The 25,730-nt window shown below is 45.0% G+C and overlaps 1 protein-coding gene across 1 annotated transcript; it reads right to left on the bottom strand.

Annotated features, from left to right (window-relative positions):
• Window positions 1-201: 201 nt before the first annotated feature.
• Window positions 202-25,097, bottom strand: dnai1.2 (dynein, axonemal, intermediate chain 1, paralog 2; the record flags this gene model as incomplete). Its single annotated transcript, XM_079218142.1, has 20 exons — window positions 202-303; window positions 7,218-7,403; window positions 10,517-10,616; window positions 12,822-12,970; window positions 20,178-20,257; window positions 20,439-20,526; window positions 20,783-20,872; window positions 21,232-21,479; window positions 22,117-22,160; window positions 22,320-22,437; window positions 22,530-22,614; window positions 22,801-22,929; window positions 23,036-23,095; window positions 23,240-23,395; window positions 23,494-23,549; window positions 23,807-23,933; window positions 24,537-24,617; window positions 24,724-24,822; window positions 24,949-24,999; window positions 25,089-25,097. 20 exons carry the CDS (start codon window positions 25,095-25,097, stop codon window positions 202-204), a joined length of 2,058 nt encoding a protein of 685 aa, XP_079074268.1.
• Window positions 25,098-25,730: the final 633 nt, after the last annotated feature.

Here is a 25,730-nt window from a genome sequence, read left to right as displayed (position 1 = left end):
CTGCAGTACAAATAAATGCATTGATAAGTAAAACAGAATACTTTATTTACAGCTCGAGAGCAATTAGACAAAACATGTTTTTAATAAAAGATATAGAAACATTTTGTTCTTGTTATGTTGATGTTTACTGCTTCACACAATAAGAAAAACACACGTTTGTGTCATGGAGGAGAATAAAGGGCTGTTCCACGTTGCTTGTCGCTAGGCTGTGATTGGCTCTGGTTCCCTCAGCAGACTGAGGAGCTTCTCCATCTTGGCTATTTCCACTTCTGGACCTTTCGGCGGCTCCTGACCCTTCTTGACCTACACACACACACACACACACACACACACACACACATTAATTGAAATGGACGTTAAGTCAATAGCAGCAGAGTGGGTATATTAATCCATTATATAATAATTTCTTTCCACTATATTGTGATGTTCTTTGAAGACATGAAGCTACTGCCTACAGGACACCATTGCACATTTAAAGAGATCTTGTGGTGTGTTTTTATTATATATTGACATATTAAACACTACTATGCATTGAACAATACAACCACTGAAGAGCTCAAGCTCAACATGTGTCCTCTTTTACTGCAGGAGGTTATATTACCGGCTGCTGGAGAGACGTCAGGGCGCCTCCTGTGTCCTAAAACCATGTTCCCATCTCTCTGCAATGACTGCTGCTGTCTCGTGTTACTGAATGAAGACAACCCATGACGGGCCGACACCCACAAGCGGCGCTGTACGCAGGCAGCTGACTCAAAGTCCACGTGTAAGACGGCCGCTCTTCTCCAAGCCGTCTGCTGGAAGCTCCGTTAGCCGACAGTCAGAAACAGTCAAAGTGAGCCGAATGTTTTCTCCCACTCAGCGGCCCCGACCAGCCGGTTAAAAGCAGCGAGCACGGCGTCAATGACGGCGTGAAACAATACACTTTGTTTTTTATGAAAGTGTGAGTCACAGCTACCGCGAGAGATCCTTGAGAATGGACCCATAACTGCCACCCACCATGTTTTGCAGAATGCAAGGTAACTGTGGAGAGACGTAGAGGCCCAATCCCAATGTCCCCTAAACCCTCGAACCCTGAACCCTCAGGGACTCACTGACGTCAGCTCTAAGTGTGAGAGTGTGAGAGGTTGAGGGCTTGATGGTGTGAATATTAATGGGACGGCACTTTGCTGCAACATATCACGTACATACACAAACGTTGTGTATAATTGTGTATTTATTTTATACCTTTTATTCACTGATTTGAACGTCATTTTAAATGATCTATTTACTCGTTTGAAATGAGATGAATGTAAAAAAAAAAGCTATTTTATCACGTGCCTCTTTGTTTACCTTCCATTGGGTACTGCGTGTTAAACGTCACATTGCTATGAATTGTGGGTGAAGTCGGCATCTAATGCTGACTTACGGAAAGGGTTCATAAAGGGCTCAAAATGTCTGAGAGACTCAAACACTCTACCATGTGACAGCGGGAAAAGAACCAAACCCTCACGGAGTCAGAGGAGCCTCAAAGTCAGTGAGTCCGTCAGGGTGGAGGTTGGGATTGGGCCAGAGGTGCACACACACACACACACACACTCACACACTCACAGGCACACTCACACACTCACACACTCACACACTCCTACACACACACACTCATACACTCCCTCACACACTCATAACACCAAGACCGCCTGAATGGAATGGAGCCGTCCTTAAAGTTATTAGATACTCGTGTGCTTTTCCTACTACGACATCCCATAATGAATGCTATGCAATCCTAAAATAATCCTTTATTGTGTGCGTAGTATTTTTACATTGAAGAATGAGGGATAAAACTACCAAAATATATTTCTAAAATATACTAAAATATACTAAAATATGTTTCACATGTATATTTCTAAGTGCAATGTGGACACAATAAACAACACACAGCACAACCGGTCACGTCTTCATTTGATGTCATCTTTAAGTATAGAAGTGTTACAGTGACATTGTGTGACCGGCGCCAACTCCTCCTTTGAAGCTCGGGAAATGTATATTGATATTGTGGTGAATCTGAAATGGAGACGGCGAGTGGGTTGATCCAGAGCGACAGCTGCGTCCCCGAAGCGAACGAGCATCAAACCCCGATGAAACATAATATCTGTGTCATGATTAATGGCTCAATAAAGCTTCCTCCACACTGGAGAGAAAGGCTGTCCGGTGCACAGACCAGCGCTTCTGATTAATAAAACTAATCATCATCTTCTCTCAAGATGTCAACACGTGTTCTGATTTATCCTCGAATATCGCTGCAGCGGTAAAACCCTCGACCGACTCCGTCTGCAAACAAGTGATGCACACAGGTAGCGTCTCTTCTCATTCTTTGTTGCAGTGTGTCGTGTTGAACGAAGACAGGTCACTTGATGCTCTAAAAAGGATGAACACTCGTCTAAAGATGGGTATGATCCACTTCCGGGTTGCTAGTATGCATTATGTGAACTGTGAAACACTTTCAGACCAGATTCACCGGCATAAACCTTCTGCTTCTCTTTAACTTGAAGACAGGAAGCAGTTGTCCCGCCTGACACGACCTCTTAGTGACTGTTGCCCTCCGGCGTACAACTGGGAAGTAACTGCTCAGTTCAGCACAACAGAAAGGCCCTCAGGCCGTTTTCGGACATACTGTAAAAAAAAAAGTACATATTGTGGTAAATGTCTGTTTTCTGACACTGAAAGTCAGAGTTCAATTCAGTTTATTTTGTATAGCCCAACATCACAAATACAAATGATCCTGTACACATCCCTGTCCCAGGACCTCACATCGGATCAGGAAAAACTCCCTAAAATAAAGATAGTAAGAACCCTTTCACAGGGAAAAAAGGAAGAAACCTCCAGGAGAGCAACAGAGGAGGATCCATAACAAGCAATAGATGTCATGTGAGCAGAATGAACAACGTAACAGAGTTACAGCACATCACATGAATATGACAGAAAGTATTCATATAATGAGTAGTATACGCATGGATCCCGATCCAGATAACCACGATCCAGGAGGTAGGAGGTAGGAGACAGGAGACAGGAGCCAGGAGGCAGAAGACAGGAGGTAGGAGGCAGGAGGTAGGAGGCAGGAGGCAGGAGACAGGAGGCATGAGACAGGACCGGCAGCCACGATCCATGAAGCAGAAGGAGGTAGAGAGGAGGGGCATCAGCAGGGACATGGCATGAGGTAGGGGGCAGGAGGCAGGAGGCAGGAGGTAGGAGGCAGGAGATAGGAGGCAAGCGACAGGAGGCAGGAGGCATGAGACAGGAGACAGGAGATAGGAGGCAAGAGACAGGAGGCAGGAGGCAGGAGACAGGAGATAGGAGGCAGGAGACAGGAGGCAGGAGGCAGGAGACAGGAGGCAGGAGATAGGAGGCAAGAGACAGGAGGCATGAGGCATGAGACAGGAGACAGGAGATAGGAGGCAAGAGACAGGAGGTAGGAGGCAGGAGACAGGAGATAGGAGGCAGGAGACAGGAGGCAGGAGGCAGGAGACAGGAGGCAGGAGATAGGAGGCAAGAGACAGGAGGCATGAGACAGGAGACAGGAGATAGGAGGCAAGAGACAGGAGGCAGGAGGCAGGAGACAGGAAATAGGAGGCAGGAGACAGGAGGCAGGAGGCAGGAGACAGGAGGCAGGAGATAGGAGGCAAGAGACAGGAGGCAGGAGGCAGGAGATAGGAGGCAAGAGACAGGAGGCAGGAGGCAGAAGATAGGAGGCAAGAGACAGGAGGCAGGAGGCAGGAGGCAGGACCGGCAGCCACGATCCATGAAGCAGAAGGAGGTAGAGAGGAGGGGCATCAGCAGGGACATGGCATGAGGTAGGGGGCAGGAGGCAGGAGGCAGGAGACAGGAGGCAGGAGGCAGGAGACAGGAGGCAAGAGACAGGAGGCAGGAGACAGGAGACAGGAGATAGGAGGCAGGAGACAGGAGGCAGGAGGCAGGAGACAGGAGGCAGGAGATAGGAGGCAAGCGACAGGAGGCAGGAGGCATGAGACAGGAGACAGGAGATAGGAGGCAAGAGACAGGAGGCAGGAGGCAGGAGACAGGAGATAGGAGGCAGGAGACAGGAGGCAGGAGGCAGGAGACAGGAGGCAGGAGATAGGAGGCAAGAGACAGGAGGCATGAGGCATGAGACAGGAGACAGGAGATAGGAGGCAAGAGACAGGAGGCAGGAGGCAAGAGACAGGAGGCATGAGACAGGAGGCAGGAGATAGGAGGCAAGCGACAGGAGGCAGGAGGCATGAGGCAGGAGGCATGAGACAGGAGGCAGGAGATAGGAGGCAGGAGGCAGGAGACAGGAGATAGGAGGCAGGAGACAGGAGGCAGGAGGCAGGAGACAGGAGGCAGGAGATAGGAGGCAAGAGACAGGAGGCAGGAGGCAGGAGGCAGGAGATAGGAGGCAAGAGGTAGGAGACAGGAGACAGGAGGCAGGAGGCAGGAGGCAGGAGACAGGAGGCAGGACCGGCAGCAATGATCCATGAAGCAGAAGGAGGGAGAGAGTTCTAACATTGAGAGAGTTCTAACATTGACCTCATGTGGAAGTTCCACACAGTGAATTCATCTTGAGGGTCAGGACAAGACATCAGAGGTTGAGTGGGATTGTTTGGTGAGAGTAAATGAGCCAAGATGGTGGACGTCCCCGACAGAAACACACTTTGTAATGCCACCGTTTGGATTGACAGGCCGCTGTGCCAATGCTGTGGGTATATCAATGGGCCACCATGCCCGTTGTGCAAGTTTTAGAGGGCTGCTGTGTCAATTTTACAAGACGTATCACCAATAATATTTGCTGTGGGAGTTGGTGCCTCATGCTTATTTGCCTCACTGCGTTCCAAAAAGCTGTGACCGCTGTCCGGGGTGCTCAACAAGACAATTACTCCCCAATTGTACGCTTTAGGGCGACAGTCTGAGGTTGCTAATGAGGTACCACTGGATGTGTGTGTGTGTGTGTGTGTGTGTGTTGATATGCTCATCCAAACTGTGTTCATGCGAGTGGGTGAATGAGAATTCTGTATGCGTGTTGCAGGCAATGCAGTGTGTACTCCACAAAAATGCGTTGTGAAATAAATGTGCATTACTGTAGTCATTGGACTGTTTTCTGGTTTACATGCACCTCTGAGACCAGCAGCAAGGACCACACAAGAAGAGGCTGGAGGCTGCGGAGCGGACTCTAAACGGGTCCTGATTAAAGTGTTGTGACTCAGCGTGCCATTAGGCTTCCTCCTGTGTTTAGTGCGACGCCGTGATTACTCCACAGCTCATTAACCATTGTCACTGGGTGGCAACGCAGCCTTCACTGACTCATCACTTGTGAATGGAGTGAAGTGGAGTGTAGTTTCACTGTATAGATACAACTTTCTTTGAATCCAACATTTATTTCAGCTTTCTTTTCTTCCGGATTATTCCCCTCTCTATGTCTGGGCATTTATTGCCAGTTTGTCAGTATATTTGAGTAGGAATATGGAAGGGTTATGTAAACAGACTTTTAAACCACTGACAATTTATGTTCTGCTTCTCCTTCAAGTTCTAACAAGCTAACAAAGTACGCTCGACTGCTGTGCGGCTAATGTTTAACTGATGAGCGAGGGAGAGAGAGAAACAGGCTATTAGTGGCTCTGATAATGAGCTGCTGAGGATGACATTTCATTTCAGTGTTATTTGATGGATTTAGCTCGAGGTCAGGACTCAAAGATCACTGATGTGGAACAACAACACAAAAGGGCAGACACGCATTCAGATCATTTACAAAAACGATGGCACATAAGGTGAAAGAATCTCTTATCGGCTGATTTAATGGACGTTGTCAGCGGTCATCACTATCAAGTGATAAGTGATCACTAAAGTAAGTGACAATGGTCAACCAGGGGAAAGTCCTGTGAATGTTTGACCCATCCACCGCCGCTGACCACCTTCCTAAATGGAAGAGCCACCGGGCTGTGAAGCAAATTACACACAGTGGCCAAGTGAAAGGATAATTTCTGGGTCCGTCACTCCCGTCATGGGCCTAAAAAAGCTCTTTCCTCTAGTGTTACATTTTTTCTCCACGTGCCACTGAGCTACTTTCATAGGAATGAAATGGGTGCTGTATCCAGTCTCTTCATACATCCATCATGTTATCTATCTACTACATCACCTCTCTTCCACCCGAATTCCCTTCATAAGGATTACTGTGAAGAGAGGTCAGTGCGTCTCCTGGTTTTCGTACCGGTGGTGGAGTCCATGAGAACCCTCTGGAGGTGCAGCAGGCCCATCGAACCCATGTCTATGACACTGATAACGCCCATTCAATTGGCTGTTAACATCCAAAGCGGGGGCAAGAACACAACAGGCCGTTCAAAGGCAATAAAACAATGCAGAAGATTTGGTAGTACATCTGTAATGTGGACAAGCTCCATTGTTATGTACCAATAGAGCCTCAACATGTAATAACCTCTTCTTGACACATCTATTTTTAGGCCTCTGCTCGAAAATTGCATCCCCAAACTAAAAAGGGTGTATCTCTGCAACCACTAGGGCTGTGTGAATAATGTTGGTGTTATAATAAAAGGTACACATATGAGATTTTGTTCAGATGTGTAAATATCAGTCTATATGTTACTGGTTAAGAGGAAATGAAGATGACACACAGAAACAATGAAAAGGTTTCAGGTCCGCCTATAAAAAAAAATCACTTTCAGGATGATTATTTCTTTGAAATGATGCAGCTGTAAGGTCCAACTCTAACCCAAATCATAGTACAATATGTGAACATTCTCTAACCCAAATCATAGCTCAATATGTGAACATTCTCTAACCCAAATCATAGCTCAATATGTGAACATTCTCTAACCCAAATCATAGCTCAATATGTGAACATTCTCTAACCCAAATCATAGCTCAATATGTGAACATTCTCTAACCCAAATCATAACACAATATGTGAACATTCTCTCTGCAAAGGTTGACTTTGATAAAGTGAAGCAGAACAAAGTTAGAGAGGATTTAGAACAGAGAACATTCAGACGAGGTCTCCAGAATTTGCATTGGGCAAATCTGTGACATTTGAATTTTCTCATGTACCAAACCATATATTTCACTTCTATATTACTTATGGTGTTCAATACATCCAAATACAGCAGTTTTGGTTCTGTTGATGAATATATTTGCATATGATTTACAGTTTTAAATAACAATCGTTCAGTCAGAGTTAATGACTTCAAAGGATCTCTGACCTTGGGTTTCTTGCGCAGGTTCGGGGAGAGCTTGAAGCTCCGGACAAAGCCTCGGTCGTCCCCCACGATGAGGATGGGATGGATGGGGTTAAACTCAACGTGAGTCAGCATGGTTTTCTTCTTGGCCACCACTGGCTGCTGGCAGATGGCCTCATATTTGTTGACGTTGAGGTCAAAGACATGCACCTGAAAAAGATGAGAGATCAAAAGAATAAATGTGTTGTTTATGAATCTTATTTTATTTATTTTTTTACAGTTCTGACCCGCTGAACTGATAGAGTTTGGCGTCACCACTAACACTGACTGAAGGTTTAAATCCAGTAAACTGACCCATCTAATTGACCACCATTATTTAGGATGGAGAATGTGCAGAATAAAGTAAATACTAGATCTCTTGAGTGGATGTGAGAAGGAGAAGGTGGGATTCAGCCTGGCATCCGGTGCAATTCAATGAGTGTGCACCTCTGTCGGTATTTGTGTATGCATGTAAATGGTAAAAATGGTAAATGGGCTTCCATTTATATCGTGCATGTCAACATTCACACAGAGGCTGCCATGAAAAGTGCCACCTGCCCATCAGAACTAAACCAATGCACGTTCACATTCACTCAAACAGCGATGGCCCGGCCCTCTGGAGCTGTTGGCCCTTCAGCATCTTGTCAATGGGGACGCGACCCAACAGCCAATCTTCCGACTCGAGGACGACCCACTCTACCTTTGAGCCACAGCCGCTGTGTGTTGGTCTGTGCTTGCACACGGAATAATACGCATCATTATCCAGAAGGGACCAGATCACAGACATGTTTCTTTCTGCCTAAAAGTGCATTTAGAGAATCTGCAGAGCACAGCCCACTGCAGAGCACAGCCCACTGCTTTTACCAGAGCGGTGACTGTGCCTATGTGTACCAACACCACATTAAGCACCGCAGTCACTTACAACCAATCATCATCTTCTACCAGGGTACGACTTTCTGTGACCTCCATCACTACCGCCATTATCTGCAGTGTTTCTGCTTTGGATATACGAGCACTAATGTAGCATTAGTCATATCTGATTGCAGGACACACGGACTACATTTGTAATTCACACAAGAACTGGGAGCAGAGATATATTTTACTCTGTTGAAATGATCTAATATTAATGCAAATATTAAATTGTTACTTGACAGTTGCAGTTTTTATTGATGCTTGTTGGATCAGATCAAAAAAATCTAGCATGAGCTGATGCAAGCATTCTAAATGCAGAAGGTTAAGAAGAGCTGCACAGAGAGCAAATCACTGGAGGATAAGCCTGGAAACTCATTATTTCATCCTGACACTTTATTTCCTCATTAGTCATCTCAGATGGAGAGGCAGGACACAGAGAAGCAAGAGATGTTTGTTTGCACTGCACAACTCTGTGTCATTTTTACACCTCAGCTTGCCGGACAAGTCATTATCCTTATGAACACACGTACACACACACACACACACACACACACACACACACACGCTGAGTCAGTCAAGCTCGATCAGACTCTTGTCACAGAGAACATCAACGTACTGCAGAGAATCTGCGTTCTCGGGGTCGATTACTGCGACCGCAGCGGTGAATGAGGAAATTCTAACGATATTCTGACATTCTTCAAAATGTGACAGCAAACAAAAAGCAAGTTCTGCCAGCTTTGGATTGAATGTTCAACAAGTATTCAGTGGATTCAGTTCATTTTGCAGAGTGTGCATCAGTCCAGTTTACAGATGACATTTACACCTCGAAATTTGGCATCACAGCAAATACTAGTATAATATCTATGTAACCTCTAAAATAACTCGCTCACTCCAACAAAGTCTAAGCTATTTTGACCTGCATGCTTAAAATCTGACTTAAATGACAGTTCAGGTTTGAGTTTAGCACACTGAGCTCGATTGAGTAGTAATATATATGCCAACTGATGAGCTTTTAATGAGTTTTTTAATAGCTGCTGAAACTGATTTTGATCCAGTTTCAGAGAATAAATTACAGGACTGAGATTTAATTTGCTTTCTAGCAAAGTCATTTAATTAGATTTTCTTCCGTAGAGGATGTTTACAATTTTAATAAACTGCCGATTTTATAGCGTGTTTAAATATCTGGCTGTATTGCCATTCATTTATGTGCAACTTGTATAATATAAAGGGACATTTTCATTCATAATTTATATAAATATATATTAAAAAGGTTTCCTCTCTTGTTTGGTTGTGAAATAATTTCCATAATCATCGGCACACTATAGTGTGTATTGTGCCAATGGGGACTTAACTCTGCATTGGAAAGGATGGGAGAGAGAGAGAGAGAGAGAGAGAGACAGAGACACACACATACACGCACGCACGCACGCACGCACACACACACACACACACACACACACACACACACACACACACACACACACACACACACACACACACACACACACACACACACACACACACACACACACAGTGTCTCTCAAATGGCTCAGCTCTCATTTCCTCTCTCCATCACTCTCACCATGTCCCTTGGCACACTGGACAGGAAGTGTGTCAGACACAACACTGGACAGGAAGTGTGTCAGACACAACACTGGACAGGAAGTGTGTCAGACACAACACTGGACAGGAAGTGTGTCAGACACAACACTGGACAGGAAGTGTGTCAGACACAACATGGACAGGAAGTGTGTCAGACACAACATGGACAGGAAGTGTGTCAGACACAACATGGACCTCTCCAGCGCGGTGCAGGCTAGTGCGAAGACAAACAGACGGGACAGCTTGCAGCCGTACTGAGAAAATATGTGGAGATAAGCAACACGGCATCCACCGAAATTACTTTTGGCTTGAATCAATAACCACTGGCTGGACAGAAACCTGCCTTTATTTCAAGAAACCACATTTGAACAAACTATATATATTAAGCAGCATATTGAAGTGAGTGACAGCTGCTTGGAGCTCATGTTATCGTCGGTACACAGCAGATGTGTGGTGATAATCAAACAAAGCATCCTATAGGAAACATGTAGGTCTGAGACTGGTTGTACAGAGACCATACATCACCTGGAGCCATGATAGTATCTTACATTAAATATGGTATTATATTTTTGATTTGATACAGATCGTTAATAATGAGTCGCTAAAGGAAAGACACTCGTTCTGTATTGCATGTAGACAGTGCAGCCTTTCTTAAAACACTTGTGTGTACAATCAATGAAGAGAGGTTCCTAATCAATATAAGCAGAAATCATGCCCTGGGGCTTGAACCATTGACTCTAGAGTGTAAATGTAAGTTTAGTTCCACTCACGGTTCCTTCCGTTGTGACGGCAGCGAACACAGTGGAGGAGTATGGAGACCAGGCCACGTCTCCAACAGCTGCATTCAGATCAAACGTGAACATTGGAGTGCTGACAACACACAGATACACAATCAGACAAAAACATGACATAAGAAATCAGGCACACACAAGTCCTCTTCAAATATTAAGGAAAGTGTGTGTGTGTGTGTGGGTATGTGATAAATAAATAAATCAATAAATAGAGTAGGCCAAACGTTCTATTTCAAGAGGTTATTTGCAAACATGAAAGCAATTTGCACTCGCAGTGTGTTGTTAATTGGTGTTTTTTAAGCTAATGACACATGCAACACCTGAGACGGCCTTCTGGACCCACTGTGAAGCAGGGCCCTGTTCAGTGGGAGAGGAGGCCCACCAGCAGCAGGCTCAGGAGAATACTCAACATGGAGCAATGTTGAAGTGTGTTATGAAGAATGAACTTAAACAAGTGCTTTGTGGATGTGAAATACAGCCACACACACACACACACACACACACACACACACACACACACACACACACACACACACACACACACACACACACACACACACACACACACACACACACACACACACACACACACACACACAGTCTCAATGTACACCTGTAGTGGCTCTCTTTTATATCAGGAAAATCAAGAAACAAATCATGGTATAAATCCCCCCATAAATCCCCCCAAAAACATGTTAGGTATCAAATTAAACATAAAAATCAGGACTACAATAATACATATTCCCCATGTGCAACCTCTAAACACAACTCAAACAATAAATAGGGTTAGGGTGTGGGTGTGGGCTTAAAGGGTTAAAACAGACACCTTGTGTTCATCTACGACATTTTTACGTTATTTATTTTTTTGGAACTAGTTCCACTTTTTACTTAACTAAATGCATATGCTCATAAATATTCACACATTATTCTATGTGCAATACTGACCCCAACACATCGTATGAAGCTTATCAAATAAACCATGATTAAACCAGCATTGCCTTATTGATTTGGGGCAAGATGCGCCTGACATGACAGATAAACTGAGCTTCCATGCTGCTGTGTGATAAACGACGTGCACTCTGTAGAACATGTCTGAATCTGACCCACAGTCTTTTCATAAAGGGCCTTTTACAGCAGAATGACGCTGCACCTTTAGATCAGGAGTCAGGGCAACTAGGACTCTTAAATCGTGTCCAAGTTTATCTCTATAGGTGAAAACCTAAAGCTCGCCTCTTGTGCAGGTTAGCTAACTTGATGCAGGTCTCTTCTCTCACCACTTCAGCTCATTCAGTGACAGCTTTACAGGGTAGAACAGCCGCAGGCGTCCAACAGAAACAGCAGTTTTCGTTTTAAAGCGTTCAAACATTTGGAAACAATGTTGCAAAGTTTGAGAAAATGTGTTTGATCTCCAGGGAAACAGACATGTCTCGTATTTTCGGGGCGTTATGGATCATTCTTGAAAACCCCGTCTCTCATAATGGGAGGATGATTACTATCATCATTCAGTCAAGCTGCCTGCGCTGACAAGAAGTGGGAGGCGCTGTGGGTTCGGCCAATAAGAGAAGACAGCGCTGCTCTGTGAGCACGAGGTAATAAAGACTAATACACTGTCACACAGGGATGGTGATTATACTGTCACTGAATGCACATCGACATCTGAACACAGAGAATTAGTCGTGTTGATAACCATGAACATATGAAGTTACTGTAACTATAGCATGAAATATCAATGACAAATTTAGCCAGGTACTAAAATATAAATTATACTTTAATAAACTGAATTAACAATAAAAGCTGCAGTTACTGGGACATCTGTAAATTAATAAATGCATTTCTATACATTTCTTCTCCTTTTTCTCCCAATTTGACATAATTCATTATGCGCTCTGTTGGTTGTTCCTGCAGACATGTGACCCTTTATTTTCACCGACACTGAAGAGTTTCATAGAGTCACACAGAGCGTCACTCTCCTCTCTCAATGCCCTGCAGATGATCCCCCAACAGCTTCCCAGCAGCCAACACTGCCAGTTGTGTTTGATGGAACCCAGTAGCTGCAACGTTGGGCGAGTTCACTCAATAAAGTTAACGTTTCCAACATGAACCACAACTCGTTTGTACTTCTATATGAACATTTAAATAACGTAGAACTAGAAAAATACACAGGAAGATAACATATCGACCACATAGAATAATCCTTTTAGCTGTGATATAATATACAGCGTTAGAGTGGTGCAACATCTACAGTAGCAGCACGTTTCACTGGTTCTCTTATGGGTTTTCTTACTTGATGGTATGGTCCCAGATCTTGACGGTCCAGTCTGAGCTGCAAGAGATGAACACCTTGGGATGGAAGTGGTTCCACTTTATAGCATCCACTGCCATGCTGTGGGCGTCGTACGTCTCCAGGAACTGGCTGGAGTAGGTTTTGGAGCACTAGAGAAAGAAGGCATCAAGGCAAATATCAAGTTGGGTCAAAGTTTATGGTATAAACACAGATTCACTTTTTTTCCCCCTCAAATTGCGCTTTAATATGTGATAGCGCACCAGTCCAGTATTACATTAAATTAAAGCTTCCGTGGAAGCATGGTTAGTTAAGGAAGAATGTGTTGGAATAAAAGAGAAAAGAGGCCGAACTAGACGTCACTATGACGTGAGAAAGGTACCTCAGAAATCATTATAAAACTATTTTCACAAGCTGAGTAGAAGTCTTCATGACTAACAAACAGAAGAAAGAAAAAATTAATAAGGATAAGGACATGACTTTTAACTGGAATGTTAACAGTTTTAACCCAAAGAGAGGAATGTAAGCTTCTGTGCATCAGTGTTGAATTGCCCGATACATTTCCAGTTTGTTTTGTAATCGACAGAATCTGTTTTTACAAAAGCACCAAACAGCGAGGAGTTAGATTGCAGGGACACATTAACGGACAGTGACAAATAAAACAGCTGGGCAGCTTGTGGCGACAGCTGTTGCACTTCCACTGACAGTTTGATTGTTTCCTTCAACCCGGGGAAAGATTCCTAATCCGGCCTCACCTGGGGATCCTGCACCACGGACCCTTGAGGTGACAGACGGACACATTTTATGACATGTGTGTGTGTGAGTGTGTGTGTCTGCGAGGAGGGAGAGGTACACAGGAGTGCAGCCGTCCGTGGTGTATGTCCCTATCTGAGCCACAGCCATCACAGGAAGTAGACAATGAGTTTGCTGCTTCACTTGTGACCTCACCTTTAATTGTGTTAAAGACACAAAGCCACCAACATGCAATAAAACATTCAAAAGTGTCTGATTACGATGAAGTCAAACAAGTCGAAGATAATCGTGGATTTCATTCCATTTCAGATTTTCTAAATCAGGAATTCAAGGATAATTTTTGTCTGATGTGAGAGGGAACTGCAAAGGTTTTTTTTTCTGACAATACAACAAGACATGTGAATAGACACTGATGAGTGGTTTGTATTATATACTGTTTATGCACCATCCTCTCCTCTCCTCTCCTCACTCCTCTCCTCTCTCCTCTCCTCTCCTCTCTCCTCTCTTATGAGCGGGATTGAGATGTGAGAAGAGGAGGTGAGGAAAGGAATTGAGGAGACATGTTAGCATATTGAAAAGCACCCTATGTGTGTGTGTGTGTGTGTGTGTGTGTGTGTGTGTGTGTGTGTGTGTGTGTGTGTGTGTGTGCGCATGGCCATCGTGGTCCTGGAGACACCTTCTGTAGCAGGAACCACAGAAGCCGTTTTGAGTCCCCTCCCCTTTCTTCTTCCCTCAAGCACGAGGTCTAATGTTATAAACATCAGATCTCAATGATGTGTGCATTAGTCAGTGAGCTGTTTGGAATTGAACGAGGACACGGCCGGAAACCCGAAAACCACTGAGACTTTTATGTCTTTCTGCTGTTGGAAGAAACTGTCCTCAGGGTGAAAGTCTCCGCTCTTAAAGCATGTGGTGTCTCATAGGAGGCAGCTCTTCATGATCTTCAACAACAGGATGAAGAGCTGAACCTCGCGTTCAAACTGAGTGGAGGGTTTGTCTTTGTTTTGCAACATCTGACAACATTAAATATTTTAGTTGTGGTAGAGAGGGACACCAGAGCAAGGCATGTCCTCAAAAAAAAGTCTGCTGAACAGGAAGGAGCCAAGGAAAACCCAAGTCAGAAAAACACTGAGGAGGACAGAGGGGACAAGCAGGACAAGAGCAACAACAGGGTACAGGTGGGGTGCAGGAGGTGGAGGAAGAGGGGACGGAGGTAGTCCAGCAGGTGGGAAAGAGGGGAAGGAGGTAGTCCAGCAGGTGGGGAAAGAGGGGAAGGAGGTGGTCCAGCAGGTGGGGAAAGAGGGGAAGGAGGTAGTCCAGCAGGTGGGGAAAGAAGAGAAGGAGGTAGTCCAGCAGGTGGGGAAAGAGGGGAAGGAGGTGGTCCAGCAGGTGGGGAAAGAGGGGAAGGAGGTAGTCCAGCAGGTGGGAAAGAGGGGAAGGAGGTAGTCCAGCAGGTGGGGAAAGAGGGGAAGGAGGTAGTCCAGAAGGTGGGAAAGAGGGGAAGGAGGTAGTCCAGCAGGTGGGGAAAGAGTGGAAGGAGGTAGTTCAGCAGGTGGGAAAGAGGGGAAGGAGGTAGTCCAGCAGGTGGGAAAGAGGGGAAGGAGGTAGTCCAGCAGGTGGGGAAAGAGGGGAAGGAGGTAGTCCAGCAGTTGGGGAAAGAAGAGAAGGAGGTAGTCCAGAAGGTGGGAAAGAGGGGAAGGAGGTAGTCCAGCAGGTGGGGAAAGAGGGGAAGGAGGTAGTCCAGAAGGTGGGAAAGAGGGGAAGGAGGTAGTCCAGCAGGTGGGGAAAGAGGGGAAAAAAGGTGGTTCATGAAGTGGAAGAAGAGAGGGCAGTTGTTCAGAAGGTGGAGGAAGAGAGGTCAGGAAGTACACAAAGTCAGGAGGACAGCCAGGTGTGTACCGGAAGACAGGTGGAGACAGAAAATAGTGTGAGAGTGGAAAAGTGGTGGAGGAAGTCGGGTTGACGGGCAGTGAGGTAGACATGGAGGAGGATGAGGAGGATGAGGAGGCAATAAAAACCCTTCGGCTGGAGAGGAAGACAAGGAGTATGGGAAACTCACAGGCCCAAAAAGTGTCAGCGAGTACAAGAAAAGGAAGCCGAGGAGCAACAGAGGTTGAGTCCAGTAGGGAGGAGGACTCTGCTGCTGGCATAAGTGTGAGGAAAATAAAGGACTTTTTACAGAGAACAAAAAGATGGATGGGAATTCAAGTTAGGAGAATACTTTGCTGATGAGGAGAGGTTTTAAGGACACATTTGAGCAAGAAAAACAAAGGAGGCTTCTCAGTGGCGGAAGTGCTCAGAATAAAGGAAATAGTTGAAAAGATAAATGGGGATGACGCATTTGAAAGATTTCACAGATATAAACGCTGGTTGCTTTAGACCGCTGGTGTATGGAGCCAGGTTGGACATCCAGGACGGCACGATACCAGGTCTGACTGGCACGCTGTGCTCCGGAACCCCCACCCTGAGGAGACTGCTGGATGTAGCCGGTCCTGGACTGGGAGACGCACCTGCGGCGGCTTCTCGGCTCGGGCTGGAGTCCATCCGGCGGAGCACAAGGATCCTGAACAGATGTGCAGGGTGACTGAGAGAGAACGAGGTCGAGATGCTGCAGGAGTACGAAGGAGGAGAGGAGGCTCCTGACTACACAGATCCATTTTCCGGATCAGGATATATGCCGAAGCTGAATGTGACCTCAGGTTGTAAAAGTGCACAACATTTTGGGGGTTTTCTTTCTGTTTTTGTTGATTTGTTTGGGTTTGTCATAACTAAGATGTTCGTTTTGGTTTAAGTAAAGGTTTTCTAAAAATCTAAAAATCTCACACACACCTGCTGGTCAGGTGATGCTCCCAGCAGTGGCATATCAGGCCATAATTAAGGCTTGCACAGCAAACGTTCAGCCTCTCTGCAGTGCCAGCACGATTTCATTCCAGTTAGTTGGTATTCTATTCTATTTCATTGTGTTTATTTAAATATAGATATAGATATATACATTACTTTATTTTAATTTGTATATATCTCTCATCCCTGTTGCTTCTTTATATATTTGATCTTTTATCTTATGTGTTTGTATTTCAAGTGGTAAGGCGCTACTGATGACGACACAAAAATTTCCCCTTGGGGATTAGCAAAGTATATATTCATTCATTCTATAAGTGCATCACGGACAAAATGAGCTTCCGTTTTTCAGGGCCGACAGTGTGAAGCCCCGAGATGATCCTAATGTCATTTAGGGGCGTGGGATCGAAAGAAAACTCATTTCAGGGAGAAGGCTGCGCTGCACGTCAGCAGAATGTTTTGATGAGTTTTCAAAAGTCAAAAAGTGAACCAGCTGACTTTGCAAAACATTTTCTTTGGTTATACACATAGTGCTGGTGAAAGAGTGTGATACTGCCAAAGAGGATTCTGTCTCCCCCTCCACCCTGAAGCACTTTGCTGATCAGCTGTCTCCGGTGTTCACTGAGATCTTCAACACCTCCTTGGAGACATGCCATGTGCCAGCCTGCTTCAAGGCCTCCACCATCATCCCTGTCCCCAAGAAACCCAGGATCACAGGACTCAATGACTACAGGCCCGTCGCCCTGACCTCTGAAGAGAAGAAGAAGAAAGAAGAAGAAATGATCCTTTATTAATCCCCTTGGGGAAATTCTTCTCTGCATTTGACCCATCCCTGGTTGGGGAGCGGCCCTGTGAGGCGCCCGGGGAGCAGCTATGGGTTCAGTGTCTTGCTCAGGGACACTTCGACATGTGAGCTATAGGGGGACTGGGGATCGAAGCGGCAAACTTTCAGTTACGGGACGACCATTCATCCCCCTGAGCTACAGTCGCCCCGTCTGGTCCTGTCCCACCTCAAAACCCTGACTGACCCACTCTTGGACCCTCTGCAGTTCGCCTACAGGGCCAACAGGTCCGTAGACAATGCTGTCAACATGGCCCTCCACTACATCCTCCAGCATCTGGACTCCCCAGGAACCTACGCCAGGATCCTGTTTGTGAACTTCAGCTCTGCCTTCAACACCATCATCCCGTCTCTGCTGCAGGACAAGCTCTCCCAGCTGCACGTGCCCGACTCCACCTGCAGGTGGATCACAGACTTCCTGACCGACAGGAAGCAGCACGTGAAGCTGGGGAAACACGTCTCAGCCTCTCGGACCATCAGCACCGGTTCCCCCCCAAGGCTGCGGTCTTTCCCCTCTGCTCTTCTCCCTGTACACCAACAGCTGCACCTCCAGTCACCAGTCCGTCAAGCTCCTGAAGTTCGCGGATGACACCACCCTCATTGGACTCATCTCTGTTGGGGACGAGTCCGCCTACAGGTGGGAGACTGACCACCTGGTGACCTGGTGCAGCCAGAACAACCTGGAGCTCAACGCCCTGAAGACAGTGGAGATGGTTGTGGACTTCAGAAAGAATGCAGCCCCACCCTCTCATCCTGTGTGACTCCCCCGTCGACGCTGTGGAGTCCTTCCGCTTCCTGGGCTCCATCATTTCCCAGGACCTCAGAAAAAGTAACTAGTTACACGTTACTAGTTACTTCTGAAAATTGTAACTAGATTACTTCACTAGTTACTGCATTTGAAAAGTAACTTAGTTACTAGTTACTTTACTTTCCATTTGTTTAAGCACATGTCCAAATTAACTGCAAAGATACATTTTCAATCATAATTTATTATTAGTAATTAATATAATTTCCAATAATAATAATCGCGCGAGTCACACGACACTTCCTGCATGAACAATCTACCGTAAACGTCGGGTTACGAGCCGCTACTACCTTCGGTCAGAGTCCCCGTTAGCTCCCCGCTGTAGCCGGCTGGGGCTCCTGCTAGCGCTCCGTCACTTCCCCGTTAACCTCCGCTAGCTCCCCGAAAACCACCGAAGGTAGCGGGACCAGGCTCGACACCCGACTTGGGCAGAGCGGTCGCGGGCAGTAGCAGCAGCAGCGCTAGCTAGCAGCTTGTTGCTACTGTTCATGCAGGAAGTGTCGTGTGACTGGCGCGCCACTAAAAGAGAACTTTTCGGACTGGTAAAAATGTCTTGGGTAACGCAGGAAAGCGCGTTACTGAGGTCTAGTAAAGTAGTGTAGTTACCAATATTTTGAGTGTAATGCGTTACTTTACTTCGTTACCTATAATAGTAATATCGTTACTGTAATCCGTTACTTTGTAACTCGTTACCCCAACACTGGACCTCAAGTGGGAGCTGAACATCAGCTCCATCACAAAGAAGGCCCAGCAGAGGATGTTCTTCCTGAGGCAGCTGAGGAAATTCAACCTGCCAAAGAAAATGATGGTGCAATTCTACATTGCCATCGTTGAGTCCATCCTCTGCTCCTCCATCTTCGTCTGGCACGCTGCAGCCACTGCCAAGGACAAGGCCAGGCTGCAGCGCATCATCCGCTCTGCTCAGAGGGTGATTGGCTGCAATTTGCCGTCCCTCCAGGACTCTGAAACGAGCCAGAAAGATCGTAGCTGACCCCTCTCACCCTGGTCACAACCTGTTTGAATCCCTTCCCTCTGGCAGGAGGTTGAGGTCCATCAGGATCAAGACCTCGCGCCACACCAACAGTTTTTTCCCGTCGGCAGTCAGGCTCATAAACGGAGCCCGGGTCCCCCACTGACTGTCACCCCCAGAACTATTTTTCTTTTTTTTCTTTCCTCTTCCCGGTCACTCCCCTACTCACTTCATGTTTAAACACTCATGCCACTTAACATACACTTCAACTTAAACACACGTCACTTCAACATACACTTATATTATCGTTATCTGTTTGTCTGAGCACTTTACCTTATACTTGATTTAATATCATTGCACTGTTGTTGTCGTTGATTGTTGTTTGTCTCTAACGTCATGTCTAATGTATGCACCTTCTGCCTAGCAAAATTCCTTGTTTGTGCAAACATTCCTGGCAATAAACAGTTTCTGGTTCTGATTCTGAAGTATACAGGCAGTACATGTAATATCAAAACTATGTTCTTTTCTTTGGTAAGACAGGTTAAGGGCATTGGCCCCGACAGCATCAATATCACTGCAGTGATGAGACGAGAACGTTCCCAACAGACGTGGGCGGACAGCTCTGTAACGTCTAAAACACTTTCATTCAAGTGAACGTTTAAGACTATTCAGCCTTTTTCATTCTCACAAATCATCTTTTGGTCTCAAGAGATACATAATACGGTTTATTCCTACAATAGTACGTTGATTGATAGTAAACATATTGGGTGTGTGGTGCAAAGAATGCGATTTCAGACGCAGCCTTAACTGTATGCCACCTGTTGAAACAATGCACCTCCAACATTACTACAAGACTGGAGCACTTTGTATGAACTGGGACACACCTGTATCAGTACGGGATTATCAACTGAATTACTCTCGACTCTAATATCCATGGCTGCCTGTGTGTTTGAAAATCCATCTAAAGTTGAACATAATAATACAAAGTATGACACTGACTGAAAGCATTTAAATGGTCCTAAAGTTTGAACTACTACACAGCACCTTCTAAATTCATGCTTAGTTAGTTGGCAATTTTAGAAGTGATCTATGTCATCAAGAGAAAAACCAGCACAGTGGAATCATGGGAACATCATATGCACAACATCATACCTTGTGCATCTTCCCCTCATCCGTGCCAACGAGGAAGAGATAGTCGATCTGCTTGTGGAAGTCAAAGGATGTCCCACAGGCTGTGGACGAGAGGCCGCAATACTTCAATTAGACACGCATACAGGCTCCGCCTGGTCTGATGTCGGTGGGACATTTATAGTGCAGCACTTTGCGTGAGTAACAGCAGTTTAAATGGTATTGTCATTGCATACATCCTTACAGACATTCACGAGAGGACGTTGGGCGTAATGGAGATCTTACCGATGCCGGGCGGCTGTGCTCCCTCCGGGCCCTCAGAGACGGCTCCGTGTAGCACCAGGGTGATGATGTCTGTGAAGACTAGCTCATTCTGCAGGCACGCAAACACATCTCATATATACGGCACACACATTTAAATGACAGCACACACACACACGGAAACAAACACAGAAACCATTGCAAATGTGAACAATCACACAGGCACACTTATGCAGAGTGCACACAAATAAACATGTAATTATCCTCTCAAACGTGCCTTTGTATTGGAATCATGCTGAGATAACATGAAACAAGAGGCAATGACCTTGGTTACAGAGAGAATAAGTACATATATTGCTGCAGCTGACCTTGACGAGGGTCCAGGACACAACTCGGCCATCAGATGACACGGAATAGAAATTGTGGTTATTGTCCATGTCATCGTTCTGCCAGCGCACCTGAGCAATACGATACATAAAGGATCAGAAGTGTTTATTGCCAGGTACATAAAACATACGAGGAATTTGACTCAGTGAAAGGTCCATAACAATAAACATAGACAATACAATACAAATTATAATAACAACAATAAACATAATGCAATTCTAGATAAATCGACTGAAAACAGAGGAAAATGGTTGAAATTCTCAAACCTGACATGCAATTCAGTGGAAGGTTGAGGTATCATAACTCGGTATTGCTGCATGTTTGGATTTGGGATTACCGAGTAAACGCTCAAATGCAGACAAAGACATAATGCAAGGGTGGAGTGACTGGAACTGAAAACACAGCCAGAACTCCCATCACCGCCTCTCACCTGCCAGACCGGGTCTGTGTGCTTGCCAGTCTTAGCCGTGCTCTTATACGTGGGCTCCAGTCCCTCCTTCTTCAGGTTGTAGACGGCCACGCAGCCGTCATAGAAGCCCACCGCCACCAGGTAGGAGTGCTGCTCGTGGATATGGAGGCACAGGACGCCGGAGTCTGTGGGGTAGATGTACTCTGGGAAGGCCGAGTTCTTCAGCGAGTAGTACACCAGCATGCCCCGGCCCTGCTTGCTGAAGTCGTCTGGGAGGAGAGGGGCGGGAGTTAAGGTCAGGTTAAACATTAAACATGCTTCACTAACATAGGAACATTTAAAAATCGGACTTATAGGTACAATTTAAATAGTCTCACATTGTGACCAATGGGTTTCATGACTTTTCCATGACTTTAAACCAAATGTCCATGACAAACATTTAGTGAAATCTGGGTGTAAACAGTAAAAAGTGAGTAAATGTAGTATTTAAACTAACAATGAGAACACAAAGCATATAGTAAACCTTAAATGACACAAATGAATGAGACAATAGTTTGATTAAAAGAATAAACATTTATATAGATGCCTGTATGTATGCCTGCTTATATTTTGAGTCTTTCTTTTAAAAGCATATTAATTATTTCAAACTCGACATAAATGAACGTCATGAACACATGAATATAACACATTTACATGAACACATGAATATAACACATTTACATGAACACATGAATATAACACATTTACATGACTTTTACTAAACTTTTGGGATTTTATTTTTTTCAAGGACTTTTCCAGGCCTGGAAATAACCATTTTAAAACTCCATGACTGTTCCAGGTTTTCCATGACCGTAAGAACCCTGAACTTATCACTTGTGAATATATATTTTTTTCCTGTGTACTTACACGATCCCATTCCCACAGCAAAGAGGTCCTCATATTTCTTATTCCTGTTGAGGACAAATGCATCAATTACTCACCTGCCCTTCTTGTAGCAGCAGAAGCGATGTACACACCTTGAGATGCAAGACGTGGGGCAGTTGCGACTACAAACCCTCAAAGAATAATAAACATCATTATTATAGTGAACGTTTGCTCAGCAGACCTACCAGCAGAGGGCAGTGACAGACAGTCCTTTGGCTTTGTCGTACTGAAACTTCCACAAGGGGAGGAGAGTGCCCTTCTGGTCCCTGAACTCATCAGATGCGTCCTCAAAGTATTTGAAATCTAAAAAGGGCATGAAAGGGAGGAGCAGCTTGGGCATCACATGGAGACTGTAGTTCATTATTGAGCCACTTGACGGATGTACTTGAACGCACCTTGTGCTATGTCATCAAATATATTCTGATTGACCATTCGCTCCAGGATCTTGGCCACCTTTCCCACTTTGGTGAGGTCATCGCTCTGAAACAGAGACGTGACACACGCTCGATGGAAACTGCAACAACATACTTTGTGAGGAATAGATTGGCCTATATTACATTACCTCGGCCAACGGGAAGTTCCCTAATGTTATTGCAAGTGCATTATAATCAGATGGAACTCAGATACAAATATTAGATGCATGTTAAAAAGGGGTGTGCTCTCTACCTGCGTTTCCATCAGCATGGTTTTCTTCTTGATTTTGTCACTATCTTTCTTCGAAGCTGCAGCTTTCTGCTTTTCCTTATTTATTTCTTGCTTCTGCAGCTCCTCCACATAGGCATCGTAGATCGCCCACTGCAAAGAGAAGAGGGTTTTTACAGTCAGCCCACGTGAGCACACACATCCACTGGAACAAGCCGGGCCTAAGCATCACTTTTAAACCAGTCAGGGGCTTCAGTACCTGGTTAGCAGTGGCACTGAAGGTGCTGCGAGGAGGAGGTTTAGTCTGGCAGCTTCTTTCCTGCAGGAAAATACAAATGAATATTGTATCATACACACATCAATATTATGTTTTTCATACCCTTCTATATTAAAATGTTCCTCGCTGAAATGTGATGTGTCCCAACTACTGCGTAAAAGATGTGTGTTGAGATTCTCCCCCTACCCTCAGGGGGTTGTTGAGGGTCTGGGAGGCCCGCTCGCTGAAGTTGAACTGGTTGGTGACGGTGGGCTCCTTCGCGTCGGATTTGGAGGCAACACTGTCCGGCCGGTCCTCTTCTCCCGCCTCCTCCACCCTCCCTCCATCCTCTGCAGGTGTGCGCTGTGGGACGCCAACGGGGAAAGAGTTCTAGCTCAAGTTATGCTCTTGTTCAAAAGAAGGTATTCTGCTCTGACTATGGACCGACAGAACATTCATACCGGGGTTTGTGGTTTCCCCTCTTCAGGTCCTGCTCCACTGTCCACTGTTGCAGTCTCTGGACACATTGGACATATTTCATTAGAATTTGACTGTGGAGAAAATGAACACATCACTCTTTTCTGTGTAAACTCATAGCTTGTCTTACATTTTATGACAGATGTTGAAAGTGACACCTTGTGGGAGCAGGTATGTACTACACCAGAGAGGAAAACATCCCTACATGCTACCAAACACGATGCAATGCAGTTGTTAATATGTTCTAACACAGTGTAGCTGTGATGTGCATATCATGCAGCAGGTTTCAGTCCCTACCCTGAGGGAGATCCCCCTTGGCCATCAGCCTACGAGCCTCATCAGAGTCGATGTGCAGGAGGCTGCCCTCCAACACAAAGTGAACCGCCATCTGATCCACGACGCTGGTCGTCATGTAGGAACGCTCCTGAGGCCCGACGAGCAGCGATGGAGACAGAGAGCAGAGGAACCGGTTAGTTGTGTTTGATCGTGGTTAGGTGAGAAGAAAATGAAGTAATCTTTAATATGACGTGGCTTCAGTATCGAGGTGATGCATCTATAGTGAGAGTTGTAAAGTGATACACAGGGTTCACACACATCTTGACCAGTGCATTTCCATGACTTTTCCATGACTTTAAACCACATTTCCATGAGCAAACATTTAGTGAAATCTGGGTGTAAACAGTGAAAAGTGAGTAAATGTAGTATTTAAACTAACAATGAGAATACAAAGCATACAGTAAACCTTAAATGACTCAAATGAATGAGACAATAGTTTGATTAAAAGAATAAACATTTATATAGATGCCTGTATGTATGCCTGCTTATATTCTGAGTCTTTCTTTTAAAAGCATATTCATTATTTCAAACTCAGCGCAAATGAACGACATGAACACATGAATATAACACATTTACATGACTTTTACAACACTTTTGGGATATTATTTTTTTCAAGGGACTTTTCCAGGCCTGGAAATAACCATTTTTAGGTTTCCCATGACCATAAGACCCCTGTATACAACTGTGTTACCTTGAAGCTGTAGCGGACAATATTCTGGGGAGCGTGTGGGTTGTTTGCAGTCAGGATCCTGGTGATTTCCTCTTTCAGCTCCTAATGATAACATCATACACATGTATACATGTTGACACATGTATATTGATTGCAAAAATAATGACCATGAAGATGAATTATTGAAGTTGGGGTGCAGGTCTCTTACAGCCTCGGTGAGCTCCAGCTGGTCTGGGGGCTTCACCAGTGCTTTCCCATGATACCACTCATCACACACGTCGCTGGCTTCCACTCCCTCATCCTCATCCTGAAAGGTACACATGACGTCACGCCTTCGCACGTGTGTCTCTATTGCTCTGACTAACTATTGCAGAACTTTCCATTTCTGTAAATTGGTCACATGATGTTTGTATTTCTCTGTAAGAGCGCCCACCTTTTTCTTACTCGTAGCTTTGGTGGACTGAAGCCATGGAGCCGCGGAAGCCTGCGAGGACAAACAAACGGCTTTATTGCGACGGGAAAAACCAACGTTGACTAAATGTTAGTCCCGAGATGAACAGAGGCGGCCTTTACCTTTCTCATTGATGCCATTGATTGTTAAAGTACAACGACACGAAGTTAAAGAAAGTGAAATAGAGACGCGAGCTGAGAGCAACCGGAAGTCAGCCGCCAGTTGGTGTGTACATGTTGCCAAGACAACCAGCAGTCTCGGCCAGTCCTCTGGGTCAATTATCCAAATATATAAAATATATAATATATATACATAAGAAAATTAGTATGTAAATATAATGATGTATTTATATAATATTGTTTTATATATATAAATATATGTTATGTTTATGTTATGTTATTTGTTCTTTAATATCATCCATATCATTTTTTCCTGAAATGACACAAATATATCAGTAAGTTAAGGTAATGCAGTATTATATCAATATAGATTTCAACACATGTTTTTATTAGTGAAAAATGAAATACCGTCAATGCATTAAATTGCTTCCCTACGCGTTTCAACGTGATCTCCTCTGTGATTGGTCAGTTCTCTCGTGAATATTCTAGAGACTCTGTGATTGGTCAGATCTCTCATGAATATTCTAGAGCCTCTGTGATTGGTCATCCCTCTCATGAATATTCTAGAGACTCTGTGATTGGTCAGCCTTCTCGTGAATATGCTAGAGACTCTGTGATTGGCCATCCCTCTCATGAATATTCTAA

This window comes from Taurulus bubalis (genome assembly GCF_910589615.1).
Source record: "Taurulus bubalis genome assembly, chromosome: 5".
Taxonomy (NCBI): Eukaryota; Metazoa; Chordata; class Actinopteri; order Perciformes; family Cottidae; genus Taurulus; species Taurulus bubalis.
This window is presented reverse-complemented; position numbering and strand designations above follow the sequence as displayed.